The sequence below is a fragment of the Leucoraja erinacea genome, chromosome 7, assembly GCF_028641065.1.
Source record: "Leucoraja erinacea ecotype New England chromosome 7, Leri_hhj_1, whole genome shotgun sequence".
NCBI classification, from domain to species: domain Eukaryota; kingdom Metazoa; phylum Chordata; class Chondrichthyes; order Rajiformes; family Rajidae; genus Leucoraja; species Leucoraja erinaceus.
The window spans coordinates 49,135,760-49,150,878 of record NC_073383.1 but is presented as its reverse complement, the minus strand read 5'-3'; the positions used below and the strand labels follow the sequence as shown (position 1 = coordinate 49,150,878).

General features: G+C 45.3%; 1 protein-coding gene across 1 annotated transcript; it reads right to left on the bottom strand.

Moving 5' to 3' along the window:
- Window positions 1-4,319: 4,319 nt before the first annotated feature.
- On the bottom strand, window positions 4,320-8,235 carry LOC129698982 (ADP-ribosylation factor-like protein 4C). The gene has a single exon (XM_055638526.1). The coding sequence runs from the start codon at window positions 7,896-7,898 to the stop codon at window positions 7,320-7,322; it is 579 nt and encodes a 192-aa protein (XP_055494501.1). The 5' UTR covers window positions 7,899-8,235; the 3' UTR covers window positions 4,320-7,319.
- Window positions 8,236-15,119: the final 6,884 nt, after the last annotated feature.

Sequence of the window (15,119 nt, the reverse complement as noted above, 5' to 3'; positions counted from 1 at the left end):
CCCTTCATCCTTCTAAACGCCAGCGAGTACAGGCCCAGTGCCTTAAAACGCTCATCATATGTTAACCCAACCATTCCTGGGATCATACCCATGTGTGCTTAGCCTTTCTTCCCTATGAGAAAACCAATCACTGTCCATGCCAATATATTGCCTCCTAAACTGTGGTTTTATTTTCCACAATAACCTATTGAGGGGGCATCTTCTGGAAATCCAGATATTGTACATCTGCCTTATTCCACCACATGTTACCTCCAATGACTTGATCAAATATGACTTGCCTTTCACACACCAGATTGATTTTGCTAGATACTTCTAATATTTCGAAGTTAGCCATCAAGACATCATTAACAATAGTTTGCAACACTTTCCAGTTGATTTGAGAGTGGAACAGGAAACATCCGGAGGCTGCAGCGAATCGTCCAATCAGCTGAGAAGGTTATTGGCTGCAACCTTCCCTTCATTGATGAACTGTACACTGCAAGAGCCAGGAAACGAGCGGGTAAGATCATCTCTGACCCCTCTCACCCTGGCCACAAACTCTTTGAATCACTTCCTTCTGGAAGGCGACTCCGGACTGTCAAAGCTGCCACAGCCAGAAATAAAAACAGCTTTTTTCCACGAGTAGTAGCTCTACGCAATAACCAAACATCTGTAGTCCCCTTTTGCTCTGGTATTTTATTTAATTCACACGTTTAATCGATAATGTTTTATTATTAATGTTTAATGTTTTATGTGTCATTCCTAACACTCACTGTATGTCATGTTGTTACTTGTGGGCGGTGCACCAAGGCAAATTCCTTGTAAAAATGGAAGAAAATACCCAGCTCTGTTCCTTTCTAAAATATAGATTGAACTAATTTCCCTTATAACACTCTCTTCCACCTGCTAGAGTTGTTATTACCTTTATCAATTTCACTTTTGAATTCTCCTTCTTCCTACAGATTATGGTGTAGCTGTGATCACTTACATGGTCCGTGGCTATGCTTGCCTCTTCGTTGGCCACGTGGCACAGTCTTTGTTCCAAGCCCACTCTGGCACCTCACCCCATCTTGTTTTCTGCCAAATTGACAATTACAATAGTGCTGCCTCCTGCACCAATGCAGAATCCATCAATTTTGTCAACTTTGTCACCCGCTTCCACTCTACGCATGAATTTATTTATCTAAAACATCATCAGCCTGAAATTCTAATCTCTTCTTCTCTACAGACATAAGATAACTATTAAATTCCTAATGTTGTTTGCTTTAATTCAACGTATCCACCATATTTTATTTTGTTTCATTAAACGATGACATGATCACTTCAGCGTAAATCCTTTCCAGAGACATGGGACTGGTTTATCTCTTTGAATTGCCTTCTACATGAAGATCAATTAATTCACAAGCAAAGCACTTGTGTTGCATTTTGCATCTTCATTGTAATGGCAGTTCAGTGCAATAAATACAGGCTCACACATAATTCCAATACTAATGCGAAGAATTTATATACACGTATGTCAAATACCTGAAGCCAACCTAGAGTAGGGGAATCAAGAATCAGAGGACATAGGTTTAAGGTGAGGAGGGGAAGATTTAATAGGAACCTGAGGGATAACATTTTCACAAAAAGGCTTGTGGGTGTATGAACCAGCTGCCGGTGGAGTTGGTTGAGGCAGGTATTATCAGAATGTTTAAGAAACATTTACAGATCCATAGACAGGACAGGTTTAGAGGAATATGTGGGACTAGTGTGGATAGGACATGCTGACTGTTGTGGGCAGGTTGAATCGAAGGGCCTGTTTCCAGACTTTAAGACTGTGTGACTCTGTCCAAATTTTGGTCACAATATAATAAAGAACGGTTATTCTAAATGGAATAATTTAATAATCACCAGGTGTCCAGTGGTTATTTAATTTGTGATGTAGGATTTGTGTTCAGTTTCATTATCTAGATGAAAAACGCAGATGTTGCAAATCTAAGATAAATCCAGACATTACTGGAAAAAATGTTGGTAAATGTAGCATGTGATAAAGAGAAACAGCCATGTTCTAATGATGTGATGTTAACTGTAAATGCAGCATCTCATATTCCACTTGGTTAGCTTACAGCCCAACGGTATGAACATTGAATGCACCAATTTTTAGGCAACCTCTACCCCCCCCACACACACACACTCCTTTCTCCCCTTTCTTCTTCCCCATCCCCCTTAATCTGAACCCCTCTGGATTTGCATCTATATCTCCCCTCTCCATCCCCCCCACCCCCCCACCCCCACCTACATTCCTTCCTCTGGCTTCACAATTTATTTTGCAACTCGTCAATCCTTTGGTCTCACATCTTTTTTAATCTCTGCCCTATGCTCAATCATCTGCCCATCACCCCCTCCCACCTCACCTCTCCTGTGTTCACCTATTACCTGCCACACTTTGTTCTGCCCCACTTCTCTTCTAGCTTTTCACCTCCCTCCTCCAATCTCGACCCGAAAAACCATCTATCCATGTTTTCCATTGAACCCGCTGAGTTACTCCAACGCTTTGTGTCTTTTTTTAAACCTGCATCTGCAGTTCCTTGTTTCTACGTTCTAACGAAGGGTTTCTTTCAATTATAGTGTGCAATTGCATCCTCTGGACCAGGTCAGTGGTGACACTTCGTCCTCTGAACCAGAAGATTACGTTTTTTTTTCAAATCTGCATTTAAAAACTTGATCGCATGCCCAAGCTGATGGTTTAATACTTTACTGAGGAGAAATTGCCGGAGATGGAGATTGTAAAAACAAGAACCATGCTTGCCAACATAAAACACTCTGTATATGAATAAAATGGGAGTTGCCTTTGGCCTCCTGACAAACATACAGTCCACAGCCAAATGATCTACATCTGATCTATCACTGTTTTTTGTGCGACTATACAATGATCAAATTAGTTGCCATGTTTATTCATTGACCGCAAATGTTTTTGGTATGTGTTATGTTAATGTAAACCCATTCAATTTATATTCATCAGAATACAAGATGCGCAACCTCCACCATGTCATTGCCTTGATGTAGCCAACTGTTTTCAACCACAAATATGATGGATTATCTACTGTTAACCTTGGTCACCACTCAGGGGTTCGTTGGTGGGAAATGCACAGTTTCATAGGATCAGTTGAAGTTCAGATGTGATGGATCCATGGTCTTACCTTAATGCTGGAAACAGGTCAAATTGGTCAAGTAATTATTGGCAGCAGTGAGACACCCGTGCTTACTGTTGACCAAAATGTGAAGTAGATGCTTCCCTTTTGCAGATCCGCCAGTAATGAGGCATTCTGATCCGAAATGGCAAGGCACAAATACAATGTGATGTCATATATGAGGGGCCAAGCCAGCTGGAAAAACCATTGACAACGGAGCCACTGTCTTAACCATCCCCAAAACTCCTCAAAAACGTTGACTCTTTCCAAATGTCCCAAATATTACAGAAACATTACTGATTAGTTTCAAATCATAAAATTAAAGTCACTTAGAAGTAATTAAAAAAACAAACTCCAGGAGACTTCCCCAGTCAAATTGGGTAGGAATTCCCCAGCAAAACAGTAAACAAGTTCCGGACTTTGCATTTACACAGGATTCACAAATCTGATGGTGTTTCTGCAGAAAAAAGCAGACTGGCAAACAAGTGCAATAATTTTCCAACAAGCCCTGACTCATAAGGGTTTTTTTTAAAGCAATACCCAAGCAGCTGGTTTAGAGAAGAGAATTTAAACATACAACACTAATTGCAGTTATGTGGTTGAAAGAAGTTGTGCTACTTTTGGAGCTACTGATTAGCAGTCTGAAAATTATAATTAAGCAATGTCACATACATTGTTCAATTATCCCGAACAAGGGTTAAAGATGCAATTCTTTTTCAAACAGATTTTCAGATCCATTTGAATGGGCCTTCATTTCTAACCACATAAGTTTTTATTTGACTGGTTTTGTAAATTTTGCTTTGGAGAAATAATCCTCTGAACAGACTGTGGGGTATATATCGGGGTTCTGTGTGAGCTATCAGACCATGACAGGGAGATAGCCATTCAAATGTGAAAAGTCAGATATCGAGTTAGAGAAGAAGAATGAGAAAACATGATATGTTTTGCCTTCGGGACAATGTCTGACCCTAGTCAAATTGCCAGCAAAAACAAAATACTATCACGTCAGGCCAATCTCCTGCCAATAGCTTGTGCAAATAAAGATAAAAGGTTTCAGGGAAGAATCACATACACCAGCATGTTTGCAATCTATGGAAAGATACATGCACAGATAAGATCACAAAGGCAAGAGAGATCTGCATTTTAAAGATCTGTGAATGCAGAGGTGATCAGAGTGTGTAGTTGCTTTTATTTATTCTTGACATCGGCATTAATACTGAAAATTCAAAGACAGTAACATCGCTGCATCCTTGGGCTAAAATTTATGTTTTATCTGACATCTCGCGAAAAATCTTTGAATCTTTTGCAAAATCAACCAACACCACAAACAATTGTCATTTGCTCGTATTCCTACACCACTGTTACAAAAGCATTATTGATTCACCCAAGACCAATACAATCTGCAAATGCCAGGCAATTAACTTTATGATCTGTGTCACCCGAGTGCAGTGATCTAAGAATCGAATTTGTAGGTAAAGGTGAATTAAATCAAACTAATTAAGTATTGGCTTGGAATAGTGAATTGTTATCAAGGGATTAAAAAGTAAGCAACAAACTATGATTTATTGTTTGTGGAGAATACAGGCAGTTTGTATGATCACACACATGCACATAAATATGCACACATCCCTTCACATGCAAACACAGACTGGATAAAGGCGTGCAAACACAAATGCATGCAACTAAAACACATGCATGCAAAAGCTGATTCATACAGATGCAAGTACATCTGCATGCATACAGAATATTGAGAATATTGTACAAATACATGCATTAACGTGTCTTTGTGTTAGATGGCAAATAGATCATAATGATTTCCATTATTTAAAAGGGTCAGTGCCTTCATAAAATGCTTCATTGGGAAACTTCATTACATATTAATAAAGCCAGTCACTCAAAATATATTTTCAAATTAGATGTGACAGCAATCATACATTTCCAAATAGTAGAAATGTTTTTTTTGTTTCTTGAGAAAATATTTTAAATATAGTGAAAATGAAAAATGATGGGATTGGAGGGTTTATTGTGGGGAGCATGATGGCACAGATGCATATGGTAGATCCTATAGGTTCATAATTGTTGTTTGGATTTTATGTACATATATTTTGCCTGGTCACAGTCTATTATTTAATTAAAAGGGTTAAACTGGTTTGATTCATAATCTCACTGTGGGATTAGTCCACTTAAAGTGTAATTTCTAAATTAGTGATATTGGGTAAAAAAAGTGCAATAAAATACAGGAATAGATATATGCATGGGTTTTATCTCTGGTGCTAGTTAGGAAAAATATATATTTATTACGATAGGAATAGACATAAGAAAATTGATATTTTCCCCAAGATATTGGGGCCCTTATTCAAAAATAATTGGAATGTGAGCACAAATATTTCATCTGCATTCAGTCAGATTTACCAGCAATTAGTTGTGTATTCCTCTAGATAACCTCCAGGGGAGCACAGACCCCGGCTCAGTGGAATGGCTGTAAGTACCTCTGTGTCTTCACAACCTCATGAACATCAAATGTACAAATTCCACTCCTGTGGCGTTGTTCCGACCTGACCTCAGCACAGGTCCGTGGACAATTTATCTAAAAACCCTTAAAATGAATCGAATGCGATTTACCCTATTTCAAGTGATTTTATTCTCAGGAGATCCATCAAAAGTGCACATGAGATCCATCAAAAGAAGTCGGTGACGACTTATCTGCCTCTGTCCCAGGTGATTACTTGCTCATTTACCTTCCAACCCTTGAGCAATGTGATGCTTGCTCCAGGGCAAAATCTTCCACCTGTGGATCCAAGAATTCGAGCCCACATTATCCTTCCTATCTTCATCAAAAGGACAGTTGGCTCATGAATCGTCATTCACCGCCTTCCTTCACGCATATTCACTGCATGCACCAGATATATTTGAGTTGGCACATTGAATGCGTCCGGGAAACGCAAAAATAAATGACTTATTGCAAATGGGCTCATCAAATATATGCAAATCTTGTCATAGTTATTTATTAAAAAATAGAGCACCATATCTATGTATGGTGATAGCAATTATTTTGCAGATCTAATATTTAATAAAATCATTGGACCATGTTCTGAGCGTCTGTGCACAAAATTCAACGATATTTAAACGCCCGTGTGGAGTATGTAGGAATGTGCGCACAAGCTAATGTACGTAATTTACTCATTCCATGGAACATTACATTAAAAAAAACACAATAAATACAATGCACTCACAACATGTAATTTCTATTGTAATTATACATAGTTAATTTGCACTAATCTGAGGGGGGGGGGGGGGGGGGTTATTCTGGTATTCTGGCGCTGCTCCAGTGAGGTAATGTGGTACATAACAGAGGCTGAATCTGGAACGAGAGCATGAAATTGGGACAAGCCGGCGAATTTAAAAATAACAAAACAAGAGCTAACCTCTGCGAAGGACAAAAAGCACCACATGGTCCTTTTTTTAATCACAAGGTTGGTCTTTATTATCCCAAGATCATCATTCATCCTGACGGTCAAAGACATGCAGATAAATACAGTACCTAAACGACATAAAGGTGAGGGCCAGCCTTACCTATTTCAGCTTATAATATTCAGCTAGAAAGTATTAAACTTAAGAGGGTATAATCAAAAAGGCAGCAACGCGAAGCCTCGGGTCAGGGCCGGGGTTACAATTTTACTTTCTGCACCAGCTCCGTTCAATAACATCCTCTTTTTCCTTGCCTTCATTCGTCGGACCTTGAGCTTCTCCACACCATCTCCCTAAAAACAGCTTGGAGCCGTTCCTTCCAACACTTGCCGGGCGGAGCAGGGAGAGGTTAGCCGCGGGGCGGTAGAGGGTCGCCAGCCCATTCCCAAGCAGAAGACCCGGGTGGATGCAGACCGCGAACGTCCTGCGCCCCCTCGCGTAGAAAGTTCCTCGCCCCGTGTCCACCCGGTTGAGCAAAGCAGAAGGTTGAAGGAGAAGTCTCATCCACCCACCTCTCCCCCTCGCTGCTTGCAGCCGGTCACCGGGGTACTCTGCACTGTTCACTCGGGTCTCGCTGCCAATGATTCTGCCAGTGCAATCAGTTGGTGGGTGACTTATCGAGTTGGCTTGGATAAATGTGTGTGTGCTTGTATGTGTGCATTCAGAGTGAGCCGAATGCCGAGTCCTCTGTCCGTTCAGCAATCACCGCTTCTTCTTCTGCCGCAGGGCTTTCCTCTTCTTTACGATCATCTCGCACAACTTGTCCATGCCTTCGTGCAGCCCCTCGCCGATGATAGCGCAGGCCGGCTGGACATACCAGGTGGTGGACGGGCTGAGTTCGTGCAGCGCCAGTTGCTTCTCTAGCTCGGACACCGGCAGCGACTTGGGCAGGTCCTGCTTGTTGGCGATCACCAGCAGCGGAGTGCCTTGGTTCTCCGAGATCCTGGTGATCTTGTGCAGCTCGCTCCTGGCCTCCTCCAGCCTCTCCACGTCCACCGAGTCCACCACGTAGATGATGCCGTCGGTGCAGCGGCTGTAGGACTTCCAGAGGGGCCGCAGCTTCTCCTGGCCGCCCACGTCCCAGAAGTGGCAGCTGATGCCCTTGGCCGAGCCGTTACCCAAGCGGATCCTCTCCGTGTTGAAGCCGATGGTGGGCACGGTGTTGACGAACTCGTTGAATTTCAGCCGGTACAAGACGGTGGTCTTCCCCGCCGAGTCCAGCCCCAGCATGACGATGTGTAACGACTGGAAAGCCGAGACGTTGGAGAAACTGTTGCCCATCTTCTCGAGTGTCCGCGGCGAGGGTCCGGGAGTAATCGCCGAGACAGGGCAGCCCGGCTTCTCAGTCAGTGCGGCGGCGGTGTGCCCGGCTCATCCGGATCTCGGTCTGGATGGTCCCCGCGGCTGGAGGGTGTTGGAAGCGAGCTCCTCCTGCTCCCTGAGCCCACACGGATTTGTAGCGTGTGGAGCTCCGGCACGGAGTGAACCCCCGGCTCACAGACAGACGGGGAATGACAGCGAAGAGCAGGAACACCCTCGGGTGGCTGTGCAACTTCCGCCTACACACCAGGGCTGGCGAGAGGCTGGCTGCAAATAAACGCCACCCCGCTATTTAAATACGCTGTTCCTGGTCGCCACACTCCCGGCGGCCGGCAGCAGCAAGCTTGCACTCAACACACATCCATTTCATCACTTCCCCGCCATCCCACTGTCCGCTCCAGTCGCAAACACAGCTTGCCTGCAAAAACGCGAAGCATTCGCTATCATGGAATACACATCTAGTCTGGTGCGTGTTGTATATGCGTTGGGTTATGGTGTGAATTAAACCCCCAGCTCTGCGCTGACAACACCACCCGGGCCAGTCACTGCTTCAGGGCTTCAACAAGGTGGGCATATATCCAGAAATTCTGGAAACGAAGATACAAGAATCTACAGATGCTGGCATCTTGAACAAAATAAAACCTGCTGGAGGGAGTCAGTGGGTCAGGCAGCATCTGTGGAGGGAATGGAATGTTTTGGGTCAGGACCCTTCTTAAGACTTACTCTAATTCAGGGAATGTTCGGGGTTACCCCCCCCCCCCCCCCCCCCCTCTTCCCCCCCCCTCCCCCCCCTCCCCCCCCCCCCCCCCCCCCCCTCCCCCCCCCGTCCCCCCCCCCCCCCCCCACCCCCCCCCCCCCCCCTCCTCCGTCCTCCACTCGCCCCCATCAGAAGCAGTTTGTTAATATAAAGGCGCTGTTGACTGAGCCGGTGATTTGCTGCCACGGTCTTCTGAACAAGCGGTCTGCGCCAAGGTCAACTCATTGTCCAAAACAGCCGTGTCAAGGCAGTGAACGCGCGGGCAGTTCTCTGAGTATCGGCGAGGCAAGGTTTCCCTTCACCCCCAATCATTAGGCACGGAGATAACCTCAAACAGGTCCGGATTTCGCGTTCAGCAATGGCTCTGACTTTCCATATTTTCTAGAAGGAAAAAAGATGTCCCTCTACATCCTGTCCCTCTCCATCCCTCCCTTCCACCCATGGACTCCAACAGCCCTTCTAATTGAGACACAGGGTCACATGCACCTCATCAAACCTGGTCTGTTGCATTTGGTATTCCCATGTGTCCTCCTTCACATTGGAGAGACAGAGGAAGACTATGCAAGTTTTGCCAGAAAACTCGCCCACCATCTGCCAAGGCCTGCTGGATCTCCCAGTTGCTAACTATTTTAACTCCCCTTCCATTCCCCATACTGATCTTTCTATCCAAGTCAAGTCAAGCCTTCTCCATTGTCAGAGTGAGGGCACGTGCAAACTGGACGAACACTACCTTGTATACCGTTTGGGTAGCTTTCAACTTAATGGGATGATTGTTTAATCTCCAACTTCAGGTGATACTCCACCTTACACCCCATCTCTGTTTTGTGCCCCCCACCCCAGTATGCTCCCATTTCTCCCACCTCCTCCCAAACTCCCCTCTATCATCCTCGTCCTTTCCTCTCCTCCGTACACTCATCTCCCATCCCCTAGTCCCCCATTTCCCTTTCACCTCCATCGTTCTCCTCCCCCTTCTTCCTCTTCCACCCACATTCCTCCCTTTGGTTCAACATTTGGTAGCAGTCTTCCTGTTATATTAGTTTGTCATACTGGTCCCCCCCCCCCTCCCCGAATTTGGAATTCGGACGAAGGGTCTTTGACCTGAAATGTTATCTCTATTTCCTTCCCCACTGATAATGATTGACCTACTCAGCATTTCCAGCAGTTTCTATTTTTCTCTCACATCTCCCAGGTTTGACCCTCGTGATTCCTGGAAGTATAAACAAACTACACTCTCATTCCAAGTCTTGTGCAGGAATCAATATCCATTGCTGTGAACTCATCAATTACATTCAAAGATGCATCTCACTGACAAATTCCTGCTTCTGTGCATTGTGATATGTTCCTGATTTCCTACATCATGTAAACTAGCGCTACTTTTCCAATTATATTCCAGCCTGTGAGTCAGCCCAGATATTGATTATTGTGTACACTAGACAAACACGCACTGAAATTGCTCTGTTGCACTTGTGCTGCTGTGAAACCCAAGATAACTTTATTTTAAATGACATCATTCAGTCAAAGTAGACAGCTGCATCTTCTGTCCCAATAACATTTACCGCTATCAAATGAAATCTCACAGCAAACTAAATAAACTAATTAGGACCATACTTCACAGAAATGAATGGCACAGTCTGGTTGACAGAGTATTGATTGCAGATCCAGACTGAGATGATCTCACAACAGGCAAAGAAAAAACACAGGAAGAGACCATATATTCCGATTGGTGGATATAAAATGGATCATGGAAAAAAAGGGAAATGGTCATGTTGAATGGTGAGACAACTGAGGGGCCAAGTAACCTACTCCTGCTCCTATTTTCTTGTGGGTTACACAAAAAAAGCTGGAGAAACTCAGCGGGTGCAGCAGCATCTATGGAGCGAAGGAAATAGGCAACGTTTCGGGCCGAAACCCTTCTTCAGACTATCTTCACCCTATTTTCTTGTGTTGTGTTGTTCTTATAACAAGGGCACATCTCTATGAAGATAACAAGAAAAGGGCTGTTTAGAAATCATCTTTAATCTTGTGCACCATAAATAGAAGCCGTGAATAGAAACTATAGTGCTGTGAATATATTATACCTCCTTTTGTATTGTATCCAGTCATGACAACACACTTTAGAACATTATCAAGGCTTTGGAAAGGATGTAGATAGGTTTAATAGAATTAACTAGGAATAATGGGCTTGTGGAGAGGACTATTTTATACGAATAACTATTTTACTCTTCCTGCTCATTGGATCCCTTGATCCTGTACTTCCTCCCACTCACTGGGGCCCTGGTTCCCGCACACCATCCCCTCACTAAGGCTGCTGTACCCATGCTCCCTTTCCACTCACTGAGGCCCTTGTTCACGGACACCCTCCCACTCACCGAGGCCCTGGTTCCTGTACTTCCTCCCACTCACCGAGGCCCTGGTTCCTGGAGGCCCTGGTTCCTGTACTTCCTCCCACTCACCGAGGCCCTGACTCCTGTACTTCCTCACACTCACTGGGGCCCTGGTTCCTACACACACTTTCAACTTACATAGTTCACGTGACAATTCATTGTCAGACTACATAACTTTTTATGGATAAAATTTGGGCAGCATAGTGTTGTGGTAGAGTTGCTGCCTTACAGCGCCAGAGACCTGGGTTTGATTCTAACTATGGCGCTTGTCTGTATGGAATTTGTATGTTCTGCCCGTGACCTGAATGGGTTTTCTCCGGGATCTTTGTTTTTTTCCCCATGATCCAAAGACGAACAGGTTTGTAGGCTCTTTGGTTTGGTATAATTGTAAATTATCCCTAGTGTGCGTAGGATAGCATTAGGGCGCGGGGATCGCTGGTCAGCGCAGTCTCGGTGGGCCGAAGAGCCTGTTTCCATGCTGTATCCCGAAACTAAACTAAACTAAATTGTTTTAAGTGAATTAAAAGAGTGGTGAGGTATTAGCAAAAATAACATCAATTGTCCAGATAATCCACTACTCTGGTCCTTAGCATGCAAAACTATTGAAGTGTCACTGCATCTGGGATTCCCAGGGACTTATTTACAATAGATTTACCACTTCAAAAAAACCATTGCAAAATCTGTTGATTTCCCAGTGATTGATAAAGTACATTTCGATGCTCCTGAAAACATCATCAGTGATGTAACCTGGTGTCATTGGGTGTTTCGGGTCTTTCAACATCAGACACCCTCACCCAGGTGACCCAGCCGTGGTTGATCAGACCACGACTTGTGTTCAAGTGGCATTTGTTCCTCCCTATGGACCTCCTCTCCTGATCCAGAGCCATCTCGAGGCCTTCTCTGCTGCCTCTGTGGTGTTCTTGATGGCCCTTCTCCTCGCCACTACGTTGATGCCCAGTGCACTCAAGGCTTTGTAAAGCGATTGCCCTGCAAAACCTCTGCAGCCAACCTCGATGGGCATACACCTTGCCTTCCAGCCCTGCTTACGGCAGTCTATGACCAGTTCTTTGTACTTGGTCTTCTTCCTCTCGAGGGCCTCCTCCAGATGGTCCTCCCATGGTACTGTCAGTTCCAACAAAACAATGTTTTTGGTCGCCTCTGAGACCAGGAGGATGTCTGGCCTCAGGGTAGTCATGGCAGTGCCGTGGGAACTTCAGCTGTTTCACCAGGTCTACAGAAAGCTGCCAGTCCAGCGCAGTCACCAGGATTCCTGACAGATTCCTGGCTGCTGTGGTTCTTGACAGCTGCACTCCGGCCTTCACGAAGGTGATCATCTGGGTGGTGGGGCGTTCTCGTCTGCAGCTGCTGATTCCCATGCTGATGGCTTCTGCAATGGGTTTAAGAACCTGGTTGTGACACCTGGTGTACCGGCCCTGCCCAAGAGCCTTTGGGCAGCAGCTCAGAATGTGTTCCAACGTCCCCTTGCCTGAGCATTGCAGGCAACCCGGAGATTCCGCTTTGCCGCAGATGAAGAGATTTGATGGGCTGGGCAGGACATCGTACACTGCCTGGTCCAGGAACTTGATACGCAGTGGTTCAGCCTGCCAGAGCTCAGTCCATGTGACTTTTCGGTCCATGGCCTGCTCCCATCTTGTCCAGGCTCCCTGCTGCCTCAAGCCAACTGCTCTGATAGATCTCTCCTCCTCCACCACTGCCCTCACTTCCCCCTGAACCAGCCTGCGCCTCTCCTGCCCCTTGGTCTTGTCAAACTGGGGTTGGGAAGATTCCCAGACCAGCTCTTACCTGAGTCACTGCTCCCACCAGGACTCGGTGGCGTATCAGAGACTCTGCTTGCAGCACGGCTTTGCCGGCTCTCCACTTACTCCCAGTTTTCACGTACACCCCTGCCTGAGCCACCTTGGGATCACTGGATTCCCTGTACAGCATCACCTCTCTGGCCCGAGTCTCCTTAAAGTTCTCCTCCAGGGACTTCAGAGGCAGCTGGAGCTTGATGTTATTTCCGTAAAGGGCGATGCTGCTAAGGCTCCTGGGCAGTCCCAGCTACCTCTTGAGGAAGCTGCTGACTTTCCTCTCCAATCTCTCTACGATGAACAGCGCACCAGCAAATGCTTTAAAGTAAACTACCAACAGGAGAGGTTTCAGAGAAAGATAGACTCCCAAGGGCAGCAAAGCTTGATTGGTTGCATTCATGCAAGTACTGGTCTGGATAACTGAGGTTTGGAAACATTTTGGCTACATGACTTAATGCAATATAAGGAATCTGAGAAAAGACATCAATGCATATTACAATAGGTCTTGTGGAAGCAGAAACACTCAGTGAACAAAGCAGGAGAGATTACAGGTTAGTGATCAACATGGTTACAGGAGACAGGGAGTGGAGACATGACAGTGGTGTGCTGACAATAGGGAATAAGGCAAGGATGAGAGGGTAAAGATACAGACGATTCAATCAGCATTGGAGTTGTGTGTGGGGTGGAGGGGACCATCAGAGTGATTTTCAATAGCCTCAACGGTCTCCCATCAGATAGAATAATAATGTGACAGAGATTATGTGTGGGAACACTCGAAGACTGACAGTATTCCCTGCACCAACAAAATCATCAGTCTTTGACCAGCGTAGATAGAGGAAGCAGACTCCTTGATAGTCTAGATAATAGGAAAGACATCTAGAATTTAGAAAGATGGCATGGAAACAGGCCTTTGGTACAACAAGTCCATGCAAACTGCCGATCACCCAATTGCACTATTTAACCTACTTTCTCATCCACTCCCAACACATTAGGGACAACCTACCAGCCCACACGTCTTTGGGATGTGAGAGGAGACCGGAGCAGCTGGAGGAAACCGACGGAGTCACAGGGGGTAGACAAAAGTGCTGGAGAAACTCAACGGGTGCAGCAGCATCTATGGAGCGAAGTGAATAGGCAACATTTCGGGCTGAAACCCTTCTTCAGACTGATGTGGGGGGGGGGGGAGAGAAGAAAGGAAAAAGTAGGAGGAGGAGCCCGAGGGCTGAGGGAGAGCTGAGATGGGGAGGAGACAGCGAGGGCTACCGGAAATGAGAGAATTCAAGAAGCCGGTGTCTGGTGCTGTGAGGCAGCAACTCTAACACCTGCGCCACTGCAGCATTATTAAGTGCTTCTGAATTGCGGTAAAACTATTTTCAATTTTCTTCTTCAAATCTTTCATTTGGAGAATCATATATTCAACTATGTTACAGTGGTTGTTTTGGTGTTATCCTATGGGTGTTGAGATTGGTTAAACTGTCAGTTTTCAGTATGGAAACACTGCCACACCATGGCAAACATGAATTGGGTTCCTTTGATGGCTCAGCGGGTACATGCAGTTCCCATTGTCACACCATGGGATGAAATTTGGAATGATCATCAGGCTTAGACTTTGGTGTAAGTCAAATATACCAGTCTTTCTAAAAGGAGGTGGGATACAGCTGAGTTAATTTTCTTGAAGCAAGAGCCTCCATTCCAATGATGCAATACAACTTTATTAATAGTCACAAAATACATGAAACATGAAATGAAATTGATGAATGGAAAGGCTTGGGGGATGTGCAAAGATTAGGGGTGTGGGGGGTGTGGTGGGTTGGGTGAGGGGAGTCAGTCTCAGTCTACCCCATGACAGAAGGGGGAGGAGTTGTAAAGTTTGATAGCCACAGGGAAGAAGGATCTCCTGTGGCGCACTGTCCTGCATCTTGGCAGAACCAGTCTGGTGCTGAAGGTACTCCTCAGGTTTACCAGTATGTCACGGAGCGGGTGAGCTGTATTGTCCAGGATTCCCCACAGTTTGATGAGCATCATCCCCTCCAAGCCCACCTCCCGTGATCACAGACTGGAAAGTAGTTGCATGCATCTCGAATGATATTCAGCTGTAATGCTTCCATTAGTTAAACAATCTGCAAACAATCGCTGTGCAAGGTTCCATTTAGGAGAATAGTCCCAAATGGAAGAAGCAAAGAGGAGACGGATATCTCAGATATCAAGACTGACTGAAGCTTGATTGATT